The 21,881-nt window shown below is 42.3% G+C and overlaps 2 protein-coding genes across 8 annotated transcripts; both read right to left on the bottom strand.

Annotated features, from left to right (window-relative positions):
- Positions 1 to 68: 68 nt before the first annotated feature.
- On the bottom strand, positions 69 to 12,945 carry LOC115670270 (phototropin-1). 6 transcript variants are annotated; one of them, XM_056320132.1, is made up of 24 exons: positions 12,553 to 12,945; positions 12,110 to 12,266; positions 10,188 to 10,940; positions 9,871 to 10,053; positions 9,113 to 9,204; positions 7,658 to 7,907; positions 7,314 to 7,539; positions 7,145 to 7,215; positions 6,653 to 6,759; positions 6,352 to 6,401; positions 6,161 to 6,265; positions 5,803 to 5,862; positions 5,636 to 5,725; positions 5,191 to 5,267; positions 4,434 to 4,518; positions 3,961 to 4,041; positions 3,436 to 3,539; positions 2,819 to 2,868; positions 2,491 to 2,597; positions 2,253 to 2,381; positions 2,097 to 2,148; positions 1,234 to 1,346; positions 617 to 757; positions 69 to 530 (listed from the first exon to the last, which is right to left on the bottom strand). In XM_056320132.1, exons 3-24 carry the CDS (start codon positions 10,934 to 10,936, stop codon positions 444 to 446), a joined length of 3,009 nt encoding a protein of 1,002 aa, XP_056176107.1. In that variant the 5' UTR covers positions 10,937 to 10,940; positions 12,110 to 12,266; positions 12,553 to 12,945; the 3' UTR covers positions 69 to 443. The 6 variants fall into 6 exon arrangements, with proteins under 6 accessions (XP_056176107.1, XP_056176109.1, XP_056176108.1 ...); XM_056320134.1 differs by having other exon boundaries at positions 12,557 to 12,945; XM_056320133.1 differs by having other exon boundaries at positions 12,417 to 12,557.
- Positions 12,946 to 17,874: 4,929 nt separating this feature from the next.
- Positions 17,875 to 21,754, bottom strand: LOC115670273 (probable serine/threonine-protein kinase PBL5). 2 transcript variants are annotated; one of them, XM_030591507.2, is made up of 5 exons: positions 21,471 to 21,754; positions 20,787 to 21,004; positions 20,309 to 20,498; positions 19,760 to 20,151; positions 17,875 to 18,451 (listed from the first exon to the last, which is right to left on the bottom strand). In XM_030591507.2, the coding sequence occupies exons 1-5, from the start codon at positions 21,652 to 21,654 to the stop codon at positions 18,131 to 18,133; spliced, it is 1,305 nt and encodes a 434-aa protein (XP_030447367.1). In that variant the 5' UTR covers positions 21,655 to 21,754; the 3' UTR covers positions 17,875 to 18,130. The 2 variants fall into 2 exon arrangements, with proteins under 2 accessions (XP_030447367.1, XP_030447368.1); XM_030591508.2 differs by lacking the exon at positions 21,471 to 21,754 and having other exon boundaries at positions 20,772 to 20,930.
- Positions 21,755 to 21,881: the final 127 nt, after the last annotated feature.

Below are 21,881 nucleotides of genomic sequence, written 5' to 3'. Positions count from 1 at the left end.
GCAGCTGCCTGTTGCACAGAATTATTGTGAAGCCATGAAACGAGAAGTCGATTTATATGGTCATAACATGATGCGTCACACGATTAACTTTAGATTTAACATAATCACGAAGAATGCATAATGTACACTCACAAAAAGACTAATCTGATGTTGCGAGCAGAAGAGAAATTCAAATCCTACTGACATGGATATTGGAAATCACATCACCAAACTATAAAAGAAATTATCAACAGAGCTTGTCCAACATGTCGTGAAGCCATCTCCATCGACCAAATGTCGAGGCGAAAGAATTACCGATCTCTAGCTTCCCAAGTCCTGTTGAAGTGACCGTAGTTCTTTCTTTTTCCTTCTATTGCACATTGAAGTCGATGCACTTATCATGAACTATTTATTCCTGCTTGCTTTACACAACTGCAAAATGGATGGACATGGAGTTAGACCTCTCAGAAAACATTCTTTTGAAGGTCATCCATTTCAGGGTCTACGAGTTTGGCTGCCCCGCATAGACGAGCATCGAGCTCAGGAGGCTCCTGAAAAGCTCACACTTGTCAGCCCATTGCATAAGATCGAATTAGGAGTTAAACATGCTTTGTGATCACAATTTTTGTCGCATTACCATGCACCGGACTAAGGCCCAGTTGATGCCGCGGAAGAACGGGTGTCGTTTGATTTCCTCCGCTCCTTCGCACGAGCCCAATCTGTTCTTGGGATCCCTGTGCAGCAATCGATACATCAATTGCTTCCCATGGAGACTTACCTGCAGACAGACATAGTTCCCTTTAGTATCATACGTGTCTCCTGAGAGTTGCTAAAGGTCATAAAAAACCTCTTTATCTTCTATGCAGCAACTTTTGCGCTGCCATAATCATGCAACCATTGCTAGGGACAGAAACTACGATAAAACTCTCCCTCTTATCGGCCAAATGTGTTGCTACTTACTGGGGAAAACTTCCCTGACCCTAAGCTCAAGGGAAAGAACCAATGACGAATCCGAAATGAGACGCTGAGGCCAATATTAAATGTCTGTTTCTTAAACAGGCATATCAATCCGTGCGCTATCAATTCTGTGAAAAGCAGAACATGAGCAAGCTGCTTTCCAGCACTCCCAGTTCAAATCAGTTGGAGGTTGTTGAAAACTTGAAAAAACTTCTGACCGAGCATGAACTTCTGTTCGAGCAATTCCATAGTTCGAGTGTGTGAAGTTCTAGGAATGATTATAGGCAGAAATCTAACCGGTTTACTTCCTGGAAATTTGATTTCCTTGTGAAGGATATTGGCAAATGTCTTTTGTCTTGTCTTTCCCCTGAAGGGTGTGTATCCATACAGCATCTCATATAGCAGAATACCTGTAAGAAATGGAGACAATAAGATTTCCTTAGGCAAGTTGAAGAAACATAAGTAGGCTGAAAATGTGTGACGAAATTAGTGCCTTGTGAATGACAGAATTAAATCCCTTTAAAAAGCATCATTACATGACAAAGCAACCAAATCTACCGCAGAACTACTAGTACTAATGATAGGAAAGAATTCTCCTTCCCCATGAAACTTTGTTGCGCTGCTGATGTCAAGATATCTTTTCGATGTTATTATCTGGTCCCAAAAATGACTTCAAAGTAAGCAAAGCATAATGCATTAAGTTTAACCATATTGTAGAGCTCAAAATGAAATCCAGAATTGCAGCTAATGCCTATCAAAAGGTTTAAGTATTCTATCACTGCCCTCGCTTAGGCGCTCTGGTACATATTAGAAAGTTCAGCCCAAAAGCTTAAACCGACAGGTGGAGGGATACCACATGAATATAAAGAGCATTTAGGACCCGTTGTCAAGTGATGTGAGACAATACTTCAACATTTTCGTTACCATGAGAGAGAAAATATGTGAGGCAGCAGTTTCTCTTTCTTTTTCTCTTGTCAAATTTTCTAATGCATTAAAAGACAATGATGATGTTATTTGTCTACGAAGTTGACTGAAAGAAACTGGAGTTCTTTGACATTCGCGCAAATGCAAGCCTGGTCTTACGAATTGGAATAAAAAAATTTCTTGAAATAAATGCTTTACCATGTTCACCTTCATTAGAAGATACGAGGGGAACTTACCAAGCGCCCACCAGTCAACTGCACTTGTATGGCCAGCCCCTTTGATGATCTCCTGCAACATATCAGGAAGTTAGAATAGCAAGACAAAAGTAAACTGGTGCACTCAATCTGGAGTCATTTGGACTTTAGATAGTAGCAAGAAAAGAAGAAACTAACCGGAGCTATGTATTCCTCCGTGCCGACAAAAGAATTTGACGCCCGCATGGGTTCAGCCATAAAGATTGGCATCTCCGGGCCTTTCTTCTTATTTTTCTTCTTCTTTTCATCAGTACTAGGAATCAAAAGCTTCAAAATAGTAGAATCAACGAGTACATTATTTATACACATAATTCATATATTTGATTAATCATAGAGACAATTGCTCATATGGAAGATGATTAGGTAGTTGAATTACCTGAGGTTTGCAAGATGTCAAGCATGACAAATCAAAGTCTGTCAAAGAAATATGCCCATTGTCCTGAAGCAAAATGTTCTCCGGTTTTAGATCTCTGTAAATAATCCCTGTAAAATGACAAAGGTGTCAACAAACGGGAAGACTCCTAGCAGCGTGTCTAATTTGCTATCCGTCCACTCGTTAGCCCACAAATGATCCTTGAAAACACAAAACTGTTCCAATTTCATCATCGACTGCATCGAACTTTGCCATCAAGATTCTAAATGTAGCAACAGGTGCATCTGGCAGATAATGAATTCTTGGTTGATGTAAAGTGATGGACCTTTACCTTGGCAATGAAGATACTCCAATGCCACAACCACCTCTGCAGCATAGAATCTGCAATCATCAACTATATGCAATGAGTTCAAAGGAATAGAACACGACAGAAGTACTCATATTGTCAAGTTGGCTCTTGACATTTTGGCCTGCAACTTCTACAGGTGGAGGTGGAATTGCCCAGAGTAATATCGATTTTACTCTATGTTTTTGCATCTTTTGAGTCGTGAAGAAAGCCTCTTGCAAAAATTTTTTAGGTAAGGCTGCTACATTAGACCCAAAGGGGTCCGACCTTTCCCTGGACCCCGCATACAGCAGGGAGCTTCATGCACCGGGCTGCCCTTTTTTCCTTTGGATAGTACATTATAATCAAAATACGTTTGTGGAATTAAACGTATGAATGTGCATATTTTATATTGTGATTTTCAGCATAGGAAGTCCACAATATGTTGCAGTTGAAATGACTAAATTTTCAACTTCGGACGTCAAGGGGAACTTTGTTGGTAGCACGAACCTCAGAAATCAGGTTGTAACCTCTTTGAATAAACATTAGATCCTAAGCAAAGGGAAAGGCTTTGACATAAGCATTTAAGTAATCTACATTAAGATTGTTTCATTAACTTTTACCTCACTGCATCTTCCCTGAGGACCTTCAGGGTTTGCCTGTCCAAGAGCATGAAGAGCTCACCACCGGGGTAATAATCTGTTATTAGGAATATGTGGGTTTTGGTCTGCAGAAAACTTAATATTAGTACTCATGTTGGATGGATACCGCGAGCATTAGAATCCTAAGCGATTTGGATTAGATCCATGGGGAGGTAAATAATTGACACTCACAAATGGAACATAACTTGAATAATATAACGAGCAATCACTATAAGGGCATGCGAGAGCACGACTTGAGATCATTGAAGGCAAAGTGAAAAGTGCCTAACTAATATGTTATGAGTCACCCATATCCGGCAATTGACATAACTTTCTCTTTTTTTTTATCTTTATGCTATAACAAGCACCGCGCACACAGTTCAATCTGCATTATCTCCATGTTCTGCAATTACCAGTATAATTATCTATTATAAATGCCTTTTACCTGAAAAGAAGCATGTAGAGCTGGAAGACAAGGATGATAACAATCCATTATACATGATTTACCTGAAAAGACGCATATAGAGCTGGAAGGAAAGGGTGATCCAACATGTCAAGGATTTCTCTTTCAGCACAAGCTCTGTGGACCTTCGCAAAATGAAGAAAGCTATTCATCTTAAGGAATACAAGATGCATGCAATCCATTACAGACTCATGAAACAGATCAATAAGAAATCCATTGAAGGAAAGCACATTATCAGCCAATTCCTGAACAGCATCCAACCATCATACACACTAGATCATCCTCCTATAACGTAAACCCCGAACTAGGAATGACCCCCATTTTAAACGTAGAAGAAGATTTTGGCATTACTAAAGGTAACTTCTCTATCTTACAAAAAATACAACACGCTAGTGCTACATCCACGTCAGTAATCGGGTTTTCCAATGATCAGTCTTATTTTAAGGATTGTGAGAATGTCGCATATATAAATTCAAGAGGAACTTGAATCCTGATCGAAGTTGACCAATTTCAGTACCTTGTTGCGGTTGAGCATGACACTCTTATCCATGGCCTTCATTGCAAAGAATTGACCGGTTCCACGCAGCTCAACTAGATGCACACTGCCATCATGGTCAAGCATTCATCAAATTCTCACACACGGAAAATTCCCCTTTCGGATGCAGAAAGAAATAAGTAGAAAAAAAATTAACGTCTTCCGAAATGCCAGCAAGACTCAAAAACTTCAACTGCACCTTTGCCCTACATTGCAGCAACCTTTACAAGATTTCTCATTTCTAGCTAAAATTTCCAAAGCAACTGAAACATGATTAAAGTCGGCTAGATTAATGTACTTCCAGACTTCTAGTATTGGCGCACGAGCTTTACCAGCAATAAATAGAGCAAAGCATGCAATCAGTAAGTCTGAGCATTGCGCTTGGCAGTACAAACTGTATATTACAAGTGGTTTCTATCCCACACTAGCTAGTAACTCCAAGGAAGTCATCATCAATTTATTAAGCATGACTGCGTTTCTGCAGCTTATATGCTTAAAAAATATGCAGTAAAATTTGTGACCAACATTAAGAGGAAAAGGAATTGGTCCAACGAAGTTCAATAAAACCGCATGTAAGTGAGACTGACAAAGTTTCTGATTTCCTAGCTAAATCTCTGAAATTTTGGAAGGACAGTCGAGTGTCAAAGTTGTGAAAAATCAAAAGATATGGCTTTTGGGTTTGCTTGAACCAGATGGGATTTAACTCCAGCTGAGATGATATGACATGCACCGGATGTACCTGCCGGTGTCCCCAGAGCCAAGGGGTTTAAGTGGCTTAAAATTCTTTAGTCCTATCTGCTCTCCGCTATCCAGTGTCTGCATGTCAGGAGCACCATTCACCGAATAAATAACTTAAGCACAGATAACGGCAAGAAAATCATGAAATAAAGCTTATATAAGACCAAAGTAGTAAACGGACATGGTGCCAATGTCACAGAGAGATTAATTAATCAATTATTCTACTTTAACAATTACAGAACGTGAATTATTTACTCACAATAAGTGGAAACATGTAGGAACCATATATGGTAAAGGGCACTAGATGTTTAAAAGCATCCACTACATCCATTCTTCCCTATATTTACAGGTCATGCACCATACTTATCATAAGAATGACATTGCATTTGCCAGAGGTTTACTTATTAACTAATATTAGTATGAAACAAGTATAAGAAATAAAGTACCTGTTGAATGGCTCTCCAATAGGGGCTGCCCTTCCTGTGTGGCTTTGGGAAAACCATTTTAGAGTGATTAGCCCATAAATCCTCTGGTTTCTGCTCACAGAAAAGTCCTTAATCTCAATTATAACCTTAAGAGACTTCTGATGCTTTAATCAAAAAAAGGATGCTACCTTGTTGGCATCCGGAAGTTCTCTCACAGCTTCATCAACATTTTCAGCAGTGCTTTTCACCTATAATTCATCGGCAAGGGAAATGGCAGAAATTATTGGAGATTATCAAGATTCTTTACCCTACTACAAAATCTTGCAGTGCTAGTAGCAACTAATATATGGAAATTCTATCATTTTATGGGGCAACAACTGAAAGAACTAAACAAAAAAAACAATCATCTTTCAGAAATGTGAATCAATTAAAAGTGATCTCGAACCACTGGGTTAAGTTTGAAAAGTATGATATTCCCTAACTTGAAGAAATAACAAAGTATGACGATAACTGAATGATAAGGGAGAAGGCAAAGAGAACCCAGACCAGTGTTTCACTTTCTTTAGCAGTATCCTCAGGAATAGAGTTGTGCAGTGGGTCAACATGAGCGCTACCATCCAGTTGTACTCCAATGAAATACTGGACTTCTCCCTGTTTTCTCACATAAACAGTTCCTAAGTTCTTTGAACAGTATTATCGCATTATGTTATCTATCTAAATTTAACTGCAGAGTGCACCTTCTGATCACGCATTGGCTGAAGATGAAACAAATTCCAGAACTTTTTGCCTGAAATTCAGCAGAAAAACTTTACAATACTTACAAGAATGTGTAAAGTAGATCAGCTTCATATTGAGGCTAAAGCTGCTATGCACAAGCAACAGGCATATTTACGGCATTTACGAAAGAGGAACTTTCATTATTTTCTCCCTGAAATTGTCATTTATGTCATTCTTCACGAAGCTCATAATTTTGAAGACATCCTGGAATAGGAATTCCACTTCACAGTATTTCTATTCAGGTCATTTATAGGTACATACCGCTTTTTGTGTAGTTTATCAACTGCACAGTGACTTCTCTTTGGTTGTCAATGGCTTCCCGGATCTTCCTCACGGTTGCTGGATCAGTTTCAGGTCCTTGGAGGAACCTATACCAATTCAAGCAAGGTATCTCATAACTAATTCTTTTGCATTTCAACAATAGTTCAGTTTCTTTATTATTTTTTTCCGAATGAAGCTTCAGATTTCTTATGGCACAAGCTCAGGGCCTTTTAATCATCAATAACTCTATCGGATAGGAGGATGCAATATGAGAGCGTGAAGCTGCACATTTCCTATTTATAATCATGTCTTAAACATATCTAAGTGCCAATTTGCCAGTCCTGTCTCTAGACAAGTTAGATGACTAAAAGTTCAAAAGTTCGACATTTATGTCACAATTTTTAGGAACTGTAATTGCCAACGCTTCAACGACTTTAAGATTTTTTAGACGATGTTTCAATGAGATTACTGAATTAATTAGAAAGCAGTTACCTGCAATTTCTCCCGAGAATCTCTTCCCGGCTGTATTCTGTCAGCTCCAAGAAGCTATCAGAAGCGAATATCTGAAAAATTCAGACCAAATGAAATTTTAAATCGCGTATATCCACTAACAAGTTCAACGAATGAACGAGCTCCTCTTTAGTTTGTCGAACAGTCTTACAATGGGATTGTCTGGTAGCCTTGGATCAGTGATGACGAAGTTCTTCTCGATACGTTCGAGCGTGGTAGCAAGATCGATACCCTTCCTCATTTCCTTCTGTCTTACAACATCATCCACGCTGTCTGGCCTCTCATCATCTTCACTCATGTCGTCGTCGTCGTCATTGTCATCTGCAGCTCCTCTAAAATTGAAGCTTTCGGAACTGGACTGACGCTTCCTAACCATTCTGCCACCAGGATGGGAAGACAAATTCAGTGAGGCAATAGCATCTTAGCTAGATACAAGTTGCTGAAAATATCACTAATTCCAATACATTCTTAACAGTGAGAGACATAAGGCGATACCCCATGAACGAGCGGCGAGCGGATTTCTGTTGCTTCTTCTCGGGCACCTCATTGATCCGCTGCATCGAACTCCTCATACCTCCCAGATTCTCAGAGTTTCGTCTTCCTACAGCATCTGATCTCTCTTTCTCGCCACCGCCTCCCGACCTTCGCATTAGAGGGCGATTGATCGACTCGCTGAGCGCCCTCGGCCTCTTCACCGCCTGCACAAGTTCCGATACTGAACTCGCCGCCATTTCCTTCTGACGGGCTGTGAAAACAACAACACATCGGGATCGTCATTTGCATCCAGCATTAAAAGAAGAAACAAAGAACACTAATGTAAGAGTATCTGCTAACACCTACATCATGAGCTTCACATAATTGCAAAACGATCGCATTGACCAAGTGTACTATGATCAAAAGACATCCAAATTGGAGTGGGCAACAAGTGTGATCACGAGTCATTTCGCATGAACCTATGAAGGTCCGCCGTTTTTACTACTCTAGAATGGAGTGAGGAGAATGGAAACTCGAATTCATGAGACATTACTACGAAACTCGGAACGTTGTGTTCATTCCTCCTAACAACTGCAAATAGTTTAGCATTCAGTGGACTGTGATTGACTTTTCACTCACACATACACTCTCTCTCTCTCTCTCTCTCTCTCTCTCTCTCTCTCTCTCTCTCTCTCTCTCTCTCTCTCTCTCTCTCATTGAATTTTCAACACAAGTTCGACCATTTAACCACAAAGAAACAGCTCGATAAAAGATGATGCTTCCATCAAAAGCAGAGGCTCTAAATATCAATGTCTAGTTCACTCTAAACTCACATGAAGCGCATTCTGTCTGCGCCCAATGTTAAGTACCGAAGCATTAAAATTACAGAAATGACGACCACAAACTTGTCGTGTTATCTTGAAAAACAAACAAAACAGAAGCCTTAAAAACCATGCATAAATAGTAACGTGGGTATCAAGCAATTAATTCATCCCCTCGGCTTCATCCCATCGCCACCTCCGAAAGCCGATGTTTCCGACAAAAGGGCCGTACTAACAAGTGTCTTCGTATCGAACAGTATTCCATTTTTCAAGATACCCGACGTTCCTCATACTTTATATTGTCGGTCCACCGATAATTCGAATCCTTCACTATTAATAAAAGCGGTGTCTTTAGCACGCTCGTTGACATAGCAAGGACGCCTGTCACGGTACCAAGCGCGCCCTTTATATGCACGTAACATGGGCTAATCATGCATGTACTGGCAAATCTTGCCTCTTTAGGTAAACTTGGTCGATGGCAACAACATTTGGATTCACGCTCAAAGTAGAACGTGATGGGGGTACGTACGTCTCTTAGGATCAAACTCGTCACGTGCTACTCCGGGAAGGAAAATAAACATGAATATAATGAAACAGAATAAAACAAACAGATCAAAGAATCATGAGAAAAGTGAGTGGAAAAAGAGGGCCGGACCATCGTATCGAATCAAGGACTCGGGCAATCCATTGGGGCGCATCATCTTAACCTTGGATCCCTCCGTGTGCTTGCTCACCTCCACTTGCATCCTGCACACCCACCACCATCACAGCAAAAAAAAACACGAATATTATCCATAATTCAACCCCTAAATCATCATTCTATTCTTTATAATAAAAAAAAAAGAAAGAGAAGGGGCCAAAAAAAAAAATTTAAATTAGAAACTAAATCTCATGTATATATCCTTTTTTTCGTGAGCTATTCTAAAAATTTGAGCCGTCAATGAAGCTGTTCAAATCTTATAATTTTAATTTTTTATTTATGTAAAAGATTCTAATTATATTGAGGAGCACGAGATTAATTATTTTAAAATGTGTATCCCATTTTTTTTATAATATGTAAATTCAGTATAGAGATTCTATGTGTAGACAAGCACTACCCGAAGTCCCACTAATAGTGGCATGAAATGAATCTTCGTCGCGACTCAAAAGCATGGGAGTCCCCACGCTTTCAAAGCGTCCTCATGAATTGAATCTCTCTCTCTCTCTCTCTCTCTAGTGGCTGAAAGAGAGGGTGAGAGATGTGATCTGAATCCAAGTTCCGGAAGAATCGGTCGAAAGATTCGACGTGTCGTGTGCGTGGATCATCATAATTCATTCAGTAAGAGAAATGATTATAAGTGACTGTCGTCGCCGGGTAACACGGGCGCGAGAGAATCGGAGTAGTGTGTTTCGTGAGGGACATGACAGACCCACCCGATGAATTTGAGGACGTTGCCGGCGTCGTCCTTGATGGGGGAGATGGTGAGCAGGTTCCAGAACGGCGTGCCGTCCTTCTTGTAGTTCAGCAGCCGCCCGCAGTAGCTCGTCCCGGCCTGCAACGCCTCCCGGATCTTCGCCACGTCCTCCGGGTCCGTCTCCGCCCCCTGCATGAACCGGCTGAATCCGGTCCCGGTGGCACGAATCATCAACCGCTCATCGTCTCATGAACTAATGTCAATTACGATAATATGCACATAGCACGCATTCATAGAGAGAGAGAGAGAGAGAGAGAGAGAGAGAGAAAGGGGTACCAGTTCCGGCCGATGACCTCCTTGGAAGTGTACCCGGTCATCTTGAAGAACCCGGCGCTCGCGTACAGGATCGGGTAATCGGGCTTCGTCGCGTCCGACACCACGAACGTCTGCTGGAACGTGGACAGCGCGTCCTTGAGGTCCTCCGACACCCTCGGGAACCCTCTCTCCTTCCCTCCATCGCCGCCCTCCGACAAGTCCCCCGAGCTCCGGACCGAGTTGTTCGAGTTCCTCCTCGAAGTGCCGGGCTTCCCGTTCGGGTCGTCCCCGCCCGAGGTCCGGACCGTCACGCCCTGCGGCTTCCCGGTCTCGGTGTCCGTCCTCAGCACTAGCCCCCACTCCGCCGCCCTCTGCGCAGCTGCTCCCGCTTCGTCGGGCGGTTGCGCCAACACGGCGGACTGTGATAGTCCGCCGTCGTCATGCTGATGGACGGTCGAGATGGGCTTCTGTGCGAAGGGCGGTGATTGGTTGGGCGGAGGGGCGTCCTGGAGGGCCATCCATGAGGTGGCCGTGATCTCGTCGCCTCTGCTGGTGGGCCAGGAGGAGGGGAGTTCGGGCGGGTCGTGTTCCGAGCTCTCTTGCCGGCCAACCCAGCCTCGCCAGGGGGGCTGCTGCGGGCCAAAGGCCCGGTTGGTCGGCCGGGTCGAAAGGGTCGACGGGTTGAAGACTTCGAGTGACCCGCGCGGGTCTCTGGGCAGAGGAGGTATTTGGGACGGCGGTTTAGTGGATTTGTGATCCGCCGCTTCCATTTCTCTGCACGACATATAATTACCAAAAACAGAACTTTGAGATTATCTAACGTTGCTCTCCTAAAATAAGAAACAACTTTTTGTTACTAAATCTAGCACTACATGTTTCAATGATTGTCTCACATGTTGCTATCCCGGCATCGCTACTTTCGTCGAAAACACATAACGCAAATTTCATCGATAAATAATCAACAAGGTTGCGTGGTTGAAAATAGAGGGCAAAACAAGATGATTGCAGCAGTTTCCACGCTTATACAGCTCACTCATCGCAGCTAGATGAACATGGAAGATGACTTTCGGGGTTAAAAAGAAGGAAGGCGACATGCGAGACTGCGTGAACCGGAGATATTTACAAGCACTTGTACACATTTATGATCATGTACATAAGCAATTGGCGGATTCGTAATGCAATGTCGTTTTCAGATGGTGAAAGGAGCTTGAATGTGAATTGGGGGACCACTGGTCACGAAATGGAGGGCTCGCGGGTTGGCTCGAAAATGATGTTTTTCAGGACTGGAATCGGATCGGATCGGATTAGGCCGATATTGGGCATCGGGATTGGATAGAACAGAGGGAATGCAAATAGCGACCGGGGACTTCCCCGTCATTATTTCGACTCCGACCGGCCAATGAAAAGCCATGGCGGGCGGCTCCCGCTCGTGGCGACGAGAGTGACTCGACGCACCTCACATCCAACGGGGCATTTCCGTCCCATGCAAAAGATCGCGATAGGGAAAAAGGGATCATGTCATTTGACAGTGCAGACAACGAAAGCACCAATGTGTGGGTGGTTTGCTAGTTAAAGCTCCATCTCCATCAACGTCCTATCTGCCTCTCTGTCTCTCTATGTCTCTCTCTCTCTCTCTCTCTCTCTCTCTCTCTCTCTCTAGAAAAGCATGGATAGCTGAAGGGACCTGACCTTACCGAACCCTGGAAACTTACCGTTGCAGATCTATCTATGCAGAACTTACTTTCTTGGTTTTTTATTTACACTGGTATGGATGATAACATCTGAAACAGTATGACGACTGCTTGCTCGTTCGAAATCTGCTCTCTCCCTCGTGCCGAGACGTGCGATGAAAAGGAGTGTCTGTGCTCACAGAATCAGGAACAATGATCTGAACTTGCTAAGAGGGTCGGACGTGTACCGCGAGAATTGCGCGAATTATTTACCTCGACTGGCGGGAGCAGAACTTCCAGTGGACTTTTGGGACTTTGAGGCTCTGACTTGTGAGTCGAACCGAGCATGCAGGTGGTGATGATGGTGATGATGCTGACGAGCAGGATCCGCTACTTCATCCACGGCTAAAGAAAGTTGCAGCACGAAACTCTGCGAGGAGGAGGAGGAAGAAGAAGCAGCAAAGCATGTCAAGCAACGAGTGGGAAAAAGTCGGACCAGAAACGACTTTTTAAAGCGCAAGGAGAGAGAGAAGGAGGAGAGAGGGGTTGGCCTCCCATGCCTGTACAGCTACAAACTCACATGGCGCATCACGTCTTTGCTGTGGCACTCGCCAGTCGCCACCAATCATGTACCCGAAAGCAACACTTCCCCAGAACCAGAACCATAATAAAGAATCCAAAAAGTATCTGATAAAAGAGAGAGCTTCTTTCTTCACTGACCTACACGTCTCTCTCTCTTCCACTTCAGGCAAAAGTTGAGGACTCCCAAAAACGGGGCGGTGCGTTTCGATGTCTGTCGAAGCACTTGCCGTGTCGTCGTGTCTCTCGCTGGTCGCTAGCGTACGTATAAAAATGGAGTTTTGAGCTTGAGGATAAAACTGATATAATCGGACAAACACAGAGACAGAGAGAGAGGGGGAGAGATCTGCCATTTTTATGATTTGATGGGGGGGGGAAAATCGGAAGGGGTGAGATTGTGGGGGGTCGGAAATGAAAATGGAGAAGATTGGCATGTTGTGGCATCTGGTGATGGTGGTCACGGAAAAGCATGACCCTGACTTTTTTGCGAGGAACAATACAGGCTCGAAAGTGGCAATACGAGAGAGTGGTGCTACTTTGGATTTTCGAGATGATTTTATTTGGGGGATAAAACTCTATATATTCTTCAATGATTGACACGGCCCGTCGTTACGCGATCATCGTGATGAAATCGAACACAGGATGTTCGTATTTGTAACCCATCAATTAGAAGTATGGCTGGATGTAGGAGATTCGATTATGGCAAGGACCAAGATACATGGCTCGGCCAAGCTCTATTTCCTAGGCTCTCGGGATTTGCCTCGAACAAGTAGTTGACAAACTCGAGCTCAATTCGATTATCAAGATGTAAATATAGACTTGAGATAGAGGTAAGCTCAAAATCACTCGAGCTCCATTCTAAATAGTAAACAATGTACGGATCAACGTAAAAAGTTTTACTTCTCTTGAGTCGAGTATCTTGATACTCCAACTCGACTCTATACATTTGCTCGAGCTACTTGAATTTCCCTCTCGACAACAAGTGAAGTCGAAGAGCGGAGCTTAGACATCTCGAAACTAGCACGACCCTTTCGCGCGCGCCTTCACCCGTTCCAAGCTAAATCCTATAGAAATATGAGCTTTCGCGAGATTTGCAAAAAAATAATTAAAATATTAGAATTAGAAGTCGCTCCTTATGTAAATGGTCATGTTGCTCTTTCTTCGAACAAAGATCAAAGGACGATGAAAGAGTTTTCACTTTTGCGTTGGAGTGAATTAAGAAAGAATGGGATAAGTACATTCAAAATCTTAAAATTTGTTACGAAAGTGCAATTGAGTCCTAAAACTTTCATGATGTACAATTAAGCCCTACAACTTGTTAGGAAAGTGCAATTGAATCCTAAAACTTTCAAAAAGTGCAAACGAGTCCTAAAACTTGTCACGAAAGTGCAAACAAGTCTTAAAACTTGTCAAATTTGTTCAATCAAGTCCTTCCATTGATTGCACTTTTTGAAAGTTTTAGGACTTGATTGCACTTTCGTGATAAGTTTTAGGACTTGATTGCACCTTCGTGATAAGTTTTAGGGCTTGATCGCACTTTTTGAAAGTTTTAGGACTTGATTGCACTTTCATGACAAGTTTTAGGACTTGATCGCATTTTTTGAAAATTTTAGGATTCAATTGCACTTTTCTGACAAGTTTTAAGACTTCTAGTGCATTTATCCCAGAAAGAATTATCTTCCTACATGCCATCTTAGAACTATAGTCCTTTACAATCTCCCCCTAAAATAACACGAGGGTAAATTGAGGGTGTCGATCTACCTTACGATAACATCATTTAAAAATGGAAATGTGGGGTTGAAATGCGAATCTTCAAGAAATACTTTGCAAACTTTTTAACCATTTTGAGCCATTAAGTTAGGACCTGGGGACGAATCGTCGCTCTCAGACCGACCTAGTTAAGACATCCATCGAAGTCTATCCTTCCCTAGTCAGACACGGTGCCATACTCGAACTCCCCAAACCGAATCGATAAATTGGAGATTCCAACAACATGATAAAAATGAGAGAAGAAATCGAAAATAAACGTATCGCCGTGATATCCTTTCGTATCGCAAAAGAGAGTCGAGTTGCCATGAACAGGTGCTATATAACAAGTATGGTACATAGTTAAATTCTATAATTAGAAAATCATTATATTCACGAATGGGATAAGTGCACTTAAAATCTTAAAATTTATCACGAAAGTGCAATCAAGTTCTGAAACTTTCATAAGATGCGATCAAGTCCTAAAACTTGTCAAACCGGTTCAATCGAGCCCTTCCATCGATTACACTTCTTGAAAATTTTTATGATCCGATTGCACTTTCGTGATAAATTTTAAGACTTTTGGTACCTTATCCATTCACAAATCGTGCCGGAGGGAATTTCCGTGTGCGCTAAAAGTCCAACCCTAAATGTGGTACCTCGTTTTTCACCTCGGAGGGCTCGGAGAAGACGGTGATGGATTGATAGGGGTTTGTGTGTGTGGGGGGGCAGTAGGGCCCCCACGTGCGGGTGGGGTCCCACGGGCCATGTGACCCGGCCCATATCGATGGTCGTGGGAGGTCACATCATGCCAACCCTTTTTTCCTTACCCTAGTCCCTACCGCAGTAGATAGACCGTGCTTCTGGGCCCCACCTCCCCCCGCTCTTGCCGGCCTTTGCGCCCCGACGTATGTTTTCGTTGTGCCTTTTTTTTTTCCGAGAGGCGACGATGCGATGAGCAAAGCGCGGACGCATCGTTTGGGGTAACCGGCGATCGCAACTTTGATCGTCCGGCGCGGTTGATCGGGACGTGAGGAGGGGGGAATTCCGTTAGCTTTGGAATCGGAGATCGCCCGTAACAGCTCCACCCATCGTGCGCGCAATGCGAGCTGCTCTGAGTCGAGATAGCATGCGCAAGTCACGGATCTGGACTCGACCGTTCCACGAGACCTCTACGACATTTCTAGGCTTTCGGATCGACGGACATCTTTTCTTGTGTCGTGAGATTTAAAAGCAAAAAAAAAAAATGGTTAATGCCACAAAAAACTTCAAACCGGTGCACCGATCATATTTACCTTAAACTAATTTTTGTATTATAAAAACTCTCAGATTGATAAATCCGCGTCACATTTATTCCAAATTGGTACACTCGTGCCACCATTTACCCTAAACTGATTTTTCTTTCATGAAAAATCCCAAACTAATACATCCGTGCCACGATTACCCTAAACCGGTACACTTATACCACATTTACCCAAAAAATCTCAGATTTAGGCCCAATTCCCTAAAAAATCCTCAACTTTAGCCTTTGTCCCAATTATATCCCAAACTTTTTTTTGTCTCATAAAAAATCCCAAACTTTCACTTTTGTCCCAAATCTACCCAATTAACTTTTCGTCCAATTTTTTAATATTATTTTTATTTTTTCGAATTTTTTTTATTTTTTCTTTTCTTTTCTTTTTCCTTTCCTTTTCTCTTTTAGGCCGACCTCGCCAGATCTGGCGAGGGCTCGGCCACGCCAGCCGCTGGCGAGGCTGACCTCGCCAATAGCCGGCGGGCCGAGCCTCGCCGTGGCTGGTGAGCCGAGCCCTAAGGTGAAACAAAAAAAAAAGAAAAGGAAAGGAAAAAGAAAAGAAAAGAAAAAATAAAAAAATTCGAAAAAACAAAAAATAATATTAAAAAGTTGGACGAAAAGTTAATGGGGGTAGATTTGGGACAAAAGTGAAAGTTTGGGATTTTTTATGAGACAAAAAAAAGTTTGGAATATAATTGGGACAAAGGCTAAAGTTGAGGGTTTTTTAGGGAATTGGGCCCTCAGATTTATCGTAATTTGGGATTAATGTGGCACAGGTGCATCATTAAGCCTCTATGATAGGGAGTCCCACATCGATTGGGAGAAGCCAAGCCCCTCTATCTAAAAGCTTCTAGCAGCTGCCCTCACCTCACAAGAGCTTTTTTGGGGATGAGAACCTTTGTGAGGTATTGATGTACCAGTTTGTGAATTTGGGGTAAATATGACACATGTATATCAGTTTAGAGATTTTTATGATACAAAAATTAATATGGGGTAAATGTGGCATAAATATACCAGTTTGGAGTATGTTGGTATTAACCCAAACAAAAAAAAAATTTCTAGCATAACCAGCTTTTTTCTTTAGAATAATGACAAGGATAGTCCTTGAACTTTAGCGATGTGCAATATAATTCTTGAACTTTTACTTTTTCAATGTAGTCCCTGGACTTTTGGTACATGTTCAATGTAATCATTGAAATATATGAAAATGTTCAATGTAGTCCTTCCATTAATTCAAGTTTAGAGACTACATTTCACATAATTCAAGGACTAAATTGAACATGTACCAAAAGTTTATAAATCACATTGAACAAAGTAAAAGTTCATGGACCACATTGAATATTAAGGTAAAGTTCAGGGACTACGTTAAAAAAATTAAAAGTTCATAAATCATATTATATATTAGTCCAAAGTTCACGACTGTCTTTGTCATTTTCCCTTTTTCTTTACTTCTGTTTCGGACAGAATCAGCTCATAATAAGTCGTGATTTTCAGGACAGATCACGACAGGGGTCACGCTATAGAAAACCATTTTATTTACCTGCCGACAGAGTGAATCTTAATTATTGGTAAGTACAAGAAACGAAGAACAACCTGACGGTTCACGAGCGGTATCATGTCAGAAGGTTGGACCGAAGGTGGTGGGCCTTGTATGATTCAAAAAGCCCAACGTATATCCCTAATGTAATTTCCCATAGATTCATGGTTACCCACTATTGACTTTTCATTAGATTTAGATTCCATGAGTGACAGAGACAATGTTGTAGTTTTGTAAGGTCCTGATACCAGAGAGTGATTGCACTAAACAGGAAAAAATCGAAGTCGGGATTGTCGAGAACACACCGGCCGAGTCGTTCAATCAGGGGCCGACTTGCTTTTCATTCAGCCTATCAATTGGGAGACACCAAAAGGAACGAATGGCCATGGCTGTGATGCTCCGGAGACAGGCAGTCCCAGGGTCACGCCCCGACAGTTTTGACGTAGCTACATGTCCACCCTTGTTAACCTTTCGCGAGTTTTGAGTCGGCTTTGACATGGCCCAGTTGTTCAAATAGGACACAGCTCACTTTGCCCTCTTAGGAAACAAGCATGTTGCATGTGAAGTGACCCAGTTGGAGCTCTACTGTTCCGACTCTCAATGCATTTCTCGCGTCATGAGGTTCTCATTTGGCTTGTAGGCGAGCAATCAACTTTGAGCGTTGAGCAAAAATTTCTTACTACTGAGTATAATATAGCTCGACGACTCGTCATCTGCCTCGGTAAAGAGAAGATCCTGAGATCCGCATAGGGATGGCTCGCATTGCATTGTGTAAACTCGATAAGGGCAATTAGTAAACTACCAAATGGTGAAATATTGATCTCCAGGTGTCTGGATTAAAAAATTTCAGCACGAGGTGTCTCAGATCATGGCAAAACAATGTAAGGAAAGAATAGCGCAGAGGCTTTTTTTTCCACTAAATGGAAGGGTACAGACAGCTAGTTTCTTCACAGAGGCATCTTTACTTACATACAAAACTCAGCTCGCATGTACACGGGGGATGAAGTGGGGTTCGGAAGGTAAAGAGTTACCTGTATTGAAGTCGAGGATGAAGCATCAAACCTAACATGTGTGCCACATGAAGACCGACAAGTCGGCATTTTCTTATATGAACAACGCCAAAAGTCATGCGGTCTTCCTAGTTTTGGTATCCATAAGATGAAAAGACCGAATCGTCATCGGCACTTAATCTGTCCTCCCTTCTCGTTCTAGAAGAAGATCCGCCGGCTGCCTTCCCCGAGCTTTGAGCAGGCTGGGTACTCGGTTCGTACTTCTGAGAGGCAAGGTAATTCAGCGCAATGACCACATCACCTATGACCGGCCTCATGGAGGGTTCCTCTTGAACGCACATCGCAGCAATGGCTAGCGCTTGGTACAAGCCTCTTCCAGGATACCGGCCTTCAAGTGTTGGGTCAGCCATCTGGGAGAATTTTTTCCTATCCCGGAAAAGGGGGCGTGCCTGGCCAATATTTCATCACACTCGTTAGTCAAGTTAAACTGCTAATACACACGCTATCGTCTTTCATATCATTTAGATGTATTTCAAAGTTTCAACGTATATTAGATTGTGTTTTTCATCAGCTTCACGAAAGAGAGTTTCCAGCAGGATGAGATGAATGTATTCAAGGCAAGTCCACAGGTAAGGAAGACGAAAATATTCTCAGGTGGCTAAGGAGTCCATCAGACAGAATTCTGTTGGAAAATCAACACACAAATGCATTTACAACCACCATAACCTCATCCTCAAGAAATGAGCTTGAAAATATCAATCGAGAGCTTGAAGCATGAACATGAATATATTTTAGGTTTAGAATCTCTTCTTCCTATACAACATTTTTCTTCAGATACAAGCTATTTTGTACCGGTCAAACATGTAGTAAATTGTACATTACCTATATATTTTCATCACACGACGATTCAGCAAACAAGCATGCAGCATACCCAAAAAGCAAAAGATGTGCAGGGTTTATCAAAATGATCCACCTATGAGCAATCAACAATTACAGATAAAACTCTCAGAGGCCAACATCTGATGAATGTCTTTCTAGTTAAATTTCCTCTTAAACCAGATTATATGGAAAATAAAATCACAAAGGACTAAGCCATAGAGGCAACACTCTAGAAATTATTCAGGACATGTCAGAGAGGTGACGACTCTCATCAATATTTTTGCTCTGTAAGCTCATTCTTACTTTCAATATAAAACAAAAAAAAAAAAAGCTCATTCTTACTTGGCATTCATGCTTGTGAAAACTTCAAAGTTTCTCCGTCTAAGGGCAAGGAGTATGTACCTTAGAAGGTCTCCTAACTTCCAAAAAACCAGAAGATGCACATCCAAAGGTATAGTGTATTTAATCTTCATTACTTGGAGTCCAACAAAGAAGATTCGGTGGTCTATTAGGTAACCCAGCTCAAGAAGTTATGAAAGAGATCAAGCATATGATGACAATTTTCACCATCCTATCAGATTGGCCAAGGTAAAATAGATTTCCAGGCATTGCTGCATAATCTGCTTTTTCACTAAGCTGCACATCTGTCTTGACTATTGAACTTAAGATCAAGCAAAATAAAACGGGACAAGGTTTCATGCAAACTAGATCACATAGGGTATCTCAGGGAAAAAAAAAACAGAGAGAGAAGCATATAACAATTTAAGGATAATAAGTACAATTAAGGAAATATTGCAAATCAAATAAAATATTTTTGTCTGTCAGGCAAATCAGTTATGACTTATCAGCAGAGAAAAAGAAAGGTAGTTGTATCTTACCCAAGCGACAAGGTACTGGTCCTTGGACTCTTTCAGTTGATCAAACGCTTTTCTTCCTGTTATCAGCTCCAGAAGAACAACTCCAAAGCTGTAGATATCTGATTTGAATGTTAACTGGCCTGTCATTGCGTAATCTGGTGCACAGTAACCATAGGTACCCATAACCCTGGTTGACACGTGGGTCCTATCCCCACTTGGACCCACCTTGGCTAAGCCAAAATCAGATAGCTTAGGGTGATATCCATCGCCGAGTAAAATATTTGAGCATTTCAAATCACGGTATATAATAGGAGGCTTCAATTTGTCGTGCAAATACTCGAGACCTTTTGCTGCTCCAGCTGCTATTTTCATTCGTGAATTCCAGTCAAGTCCTTTTCTAGTTGACGGAAGGTCTGATCAGGCATAAAAGGAGATTATTCAAAACACTAATTGGACAGAGTGAAGAACTTGTGCGCAACAAAAATCAATGCACGCTATGAACTAAAGTCAAAGGATCATAACGATGATAGCATTACAACAGAATAAGCAGGCTGAAGGAGAGTTATTTACCATGCAGATGGGTTTCTAGTGATCCTAACGGCATATATTCGTACACCAACAGTTTCTGATCTCTCTCTGCACAAAAGCCAATTAATTTCACAAGATTAGGGTGATCAACCAGACTTAGCATCGTTACTTCGACAATAAACTCCTTTGTTCCTTGAAGTCCATTACGATCAAGTTGCTTGATTGCTACTGCCTGCACCAAATCCAAGACAAAATTAATGTCTTGCCACCTACTAACCAAAGAAAACCAAGAGTTCACAACATGCCCTAACACACACCTTTTATCTGCACCAAAACATCAAGCTTAATAAACATGAAGTATAACATAGCAGCAATACATTCCTCCTCAGTCTCAACATAGGCTATCTTTTACGATAAAGTTCAGTACCAGAACTTTTAAAGACTCGATAAATAGCACGGACTTAATGAAGCAATAAGAAGCCAGAACATGGGGTATAAGGCTTACATTGACTCAACCAACCTGGTCAGTTCCCTCTATATGCCCCTTATACACTTTGCCAAAGCCACCTTCACCCACAAAACAATCCGATCTGAAATTGCCCGTGGCAGCCGCAAGTTGATCGAACGTGAACGTCTGAGCCCGCACATCTATATTCAGTTGGTCATCGTCTCTCGCAACCTCGTGTCTCTCTACCTCGGATTCTTCCGCATTTCCGCAAGCATCGACCTTCGCAGTCTCTATCAAGTAGCAAAAGGCAAAACACAAAAATCAAGCCTTGAAATCTGTTTCCTCGTGAACACAACTTAAGGCACCGCTACAGATGGAATAAGCAACAAAAGTTTCAGAGGAATTCAAAGAACCACGCTATTATAGTATAACAAGACTTCACCCTCAAACTTTCTTTCTTTTCTTGCTTTTTTTTTTCTTTTTTTGGCAAGTTCAAGCTTTGATCTTCCAAACATGCAAGATTACGGTAACGAAATCTACCCAGGAGAAAACTTTGACCGAATCGGAAGGAAAATTCAAGAAATCCACCAACAGCAGCCCCACGAAATCAAGAACGGATTTTTAAACCCAACACCCTCAGTTTCAGCTCGCAAGAGCGCCACGAAAGTCCCGAGTTCTTTCAACAACCGGTAAAGTCTCCCGGCTTCGACACGAAACGCGACAGGGCATAGCCAAGGCTTTTCAAAGAAGTTTTACCCGGAGCAGCTCGATCTTCCGCTTCCTTCGCAAAGCAATGATGATGGTTGTCGCTGTCGCTGCTGCCGTTGTTCTTGTTGCTGCTGGTGGCGGCGGCGGTGGTGGTGGTGCTGCTGCTGCTGCGGCGCCTGCGCACGGCCTCTGGGTCCTTCACTGATTTCCCACTGCATCTGAAGCACCCCATACCAAGCTCTCTCTCTCTCTCTCTGCGTCGCGATCTTTGCAATCAAGAGGGAGTTGGAGCAGCCCCCAAAAGGCAAAGAGGAGAAGAGAGAGAGAGAGAACAAGAAACGCCAGAGAGAGAGAGAGAGAGAGAGAGAGAGAGGAAGAGAAGGGGAGCAAATGTGGCAAGAGAAGTTTGAGATTTTTGGGATGGTTTTTCATTTTTTTTGGGGGGGTGGTTTTTGTTTC

This window comes from Syzygium oleosum, unplaced genomic scaffold (assembly GCF_021117445.2).
Source record: "Syzygium oleosum isolate NSW1041296 unplaced genomic scaffold, Sole_v2.1 Sole_v2.19, whole genome shotgun sequence".
In the NCBI taxonomy this organism is placed as follows: domain Eukaryota; kingdom Viridiplantae; phylum Streptophyta; class Magnoliopsida; order Myrtales; family Myrtaceae; genus Syzygium; species Syzygium oleosum.
Note: the sequence above shows the minus strand (reverse complement) of the source record. Positions and strands in the feature narration are given on the sequence as shown.

Bases quoted from the DNA above. Each gene is read 5' to 3' on its own strand.
- LOC115670270 (XM_056320130.1), bottom strand. From the start codon at position 10,951: ATGTCGTGCAGAGAAATGGAAGCGGCGGATCACAAATCCACTAAACCG. The intron at 4,042-4,433 runs GTACTGAAATTG...CATTTTGCGAAG, and splicing joins TCATGCTCAACCGCAACAAG to GTCCACAGAGCTTGTGCTGA. The intron at 2,149-2,252 runs GTTAGTTTCTTC...GATATGTTGCAG, and splicing joins CGGAGGAATACATAGCTCCG to GAGATCATCAAAGGGGCTGG.
- LOC115670273 (XM_030591507.2), bottom strand. From the start codon at position 21,654: ATGGGGTGCTTCAGATGCAGTGGGAAATCAGTGAAGGACCCAGAGGCC. The intron at 20,499-20,786 runs GTTGGTTGAGTC...GATTTGGTGCAG, and splicing joins ATATAGAGGGAACTGACCAG to GCAGTAGCAATCAAGCAACT. The intron at 18,452-19,759 runs GTAAGATACAAC...AATATTGGCCAG, and splicing joins ACCAGTACCTTGTCGCTTGG to GCACGCCCCCTTTTCCGGGA.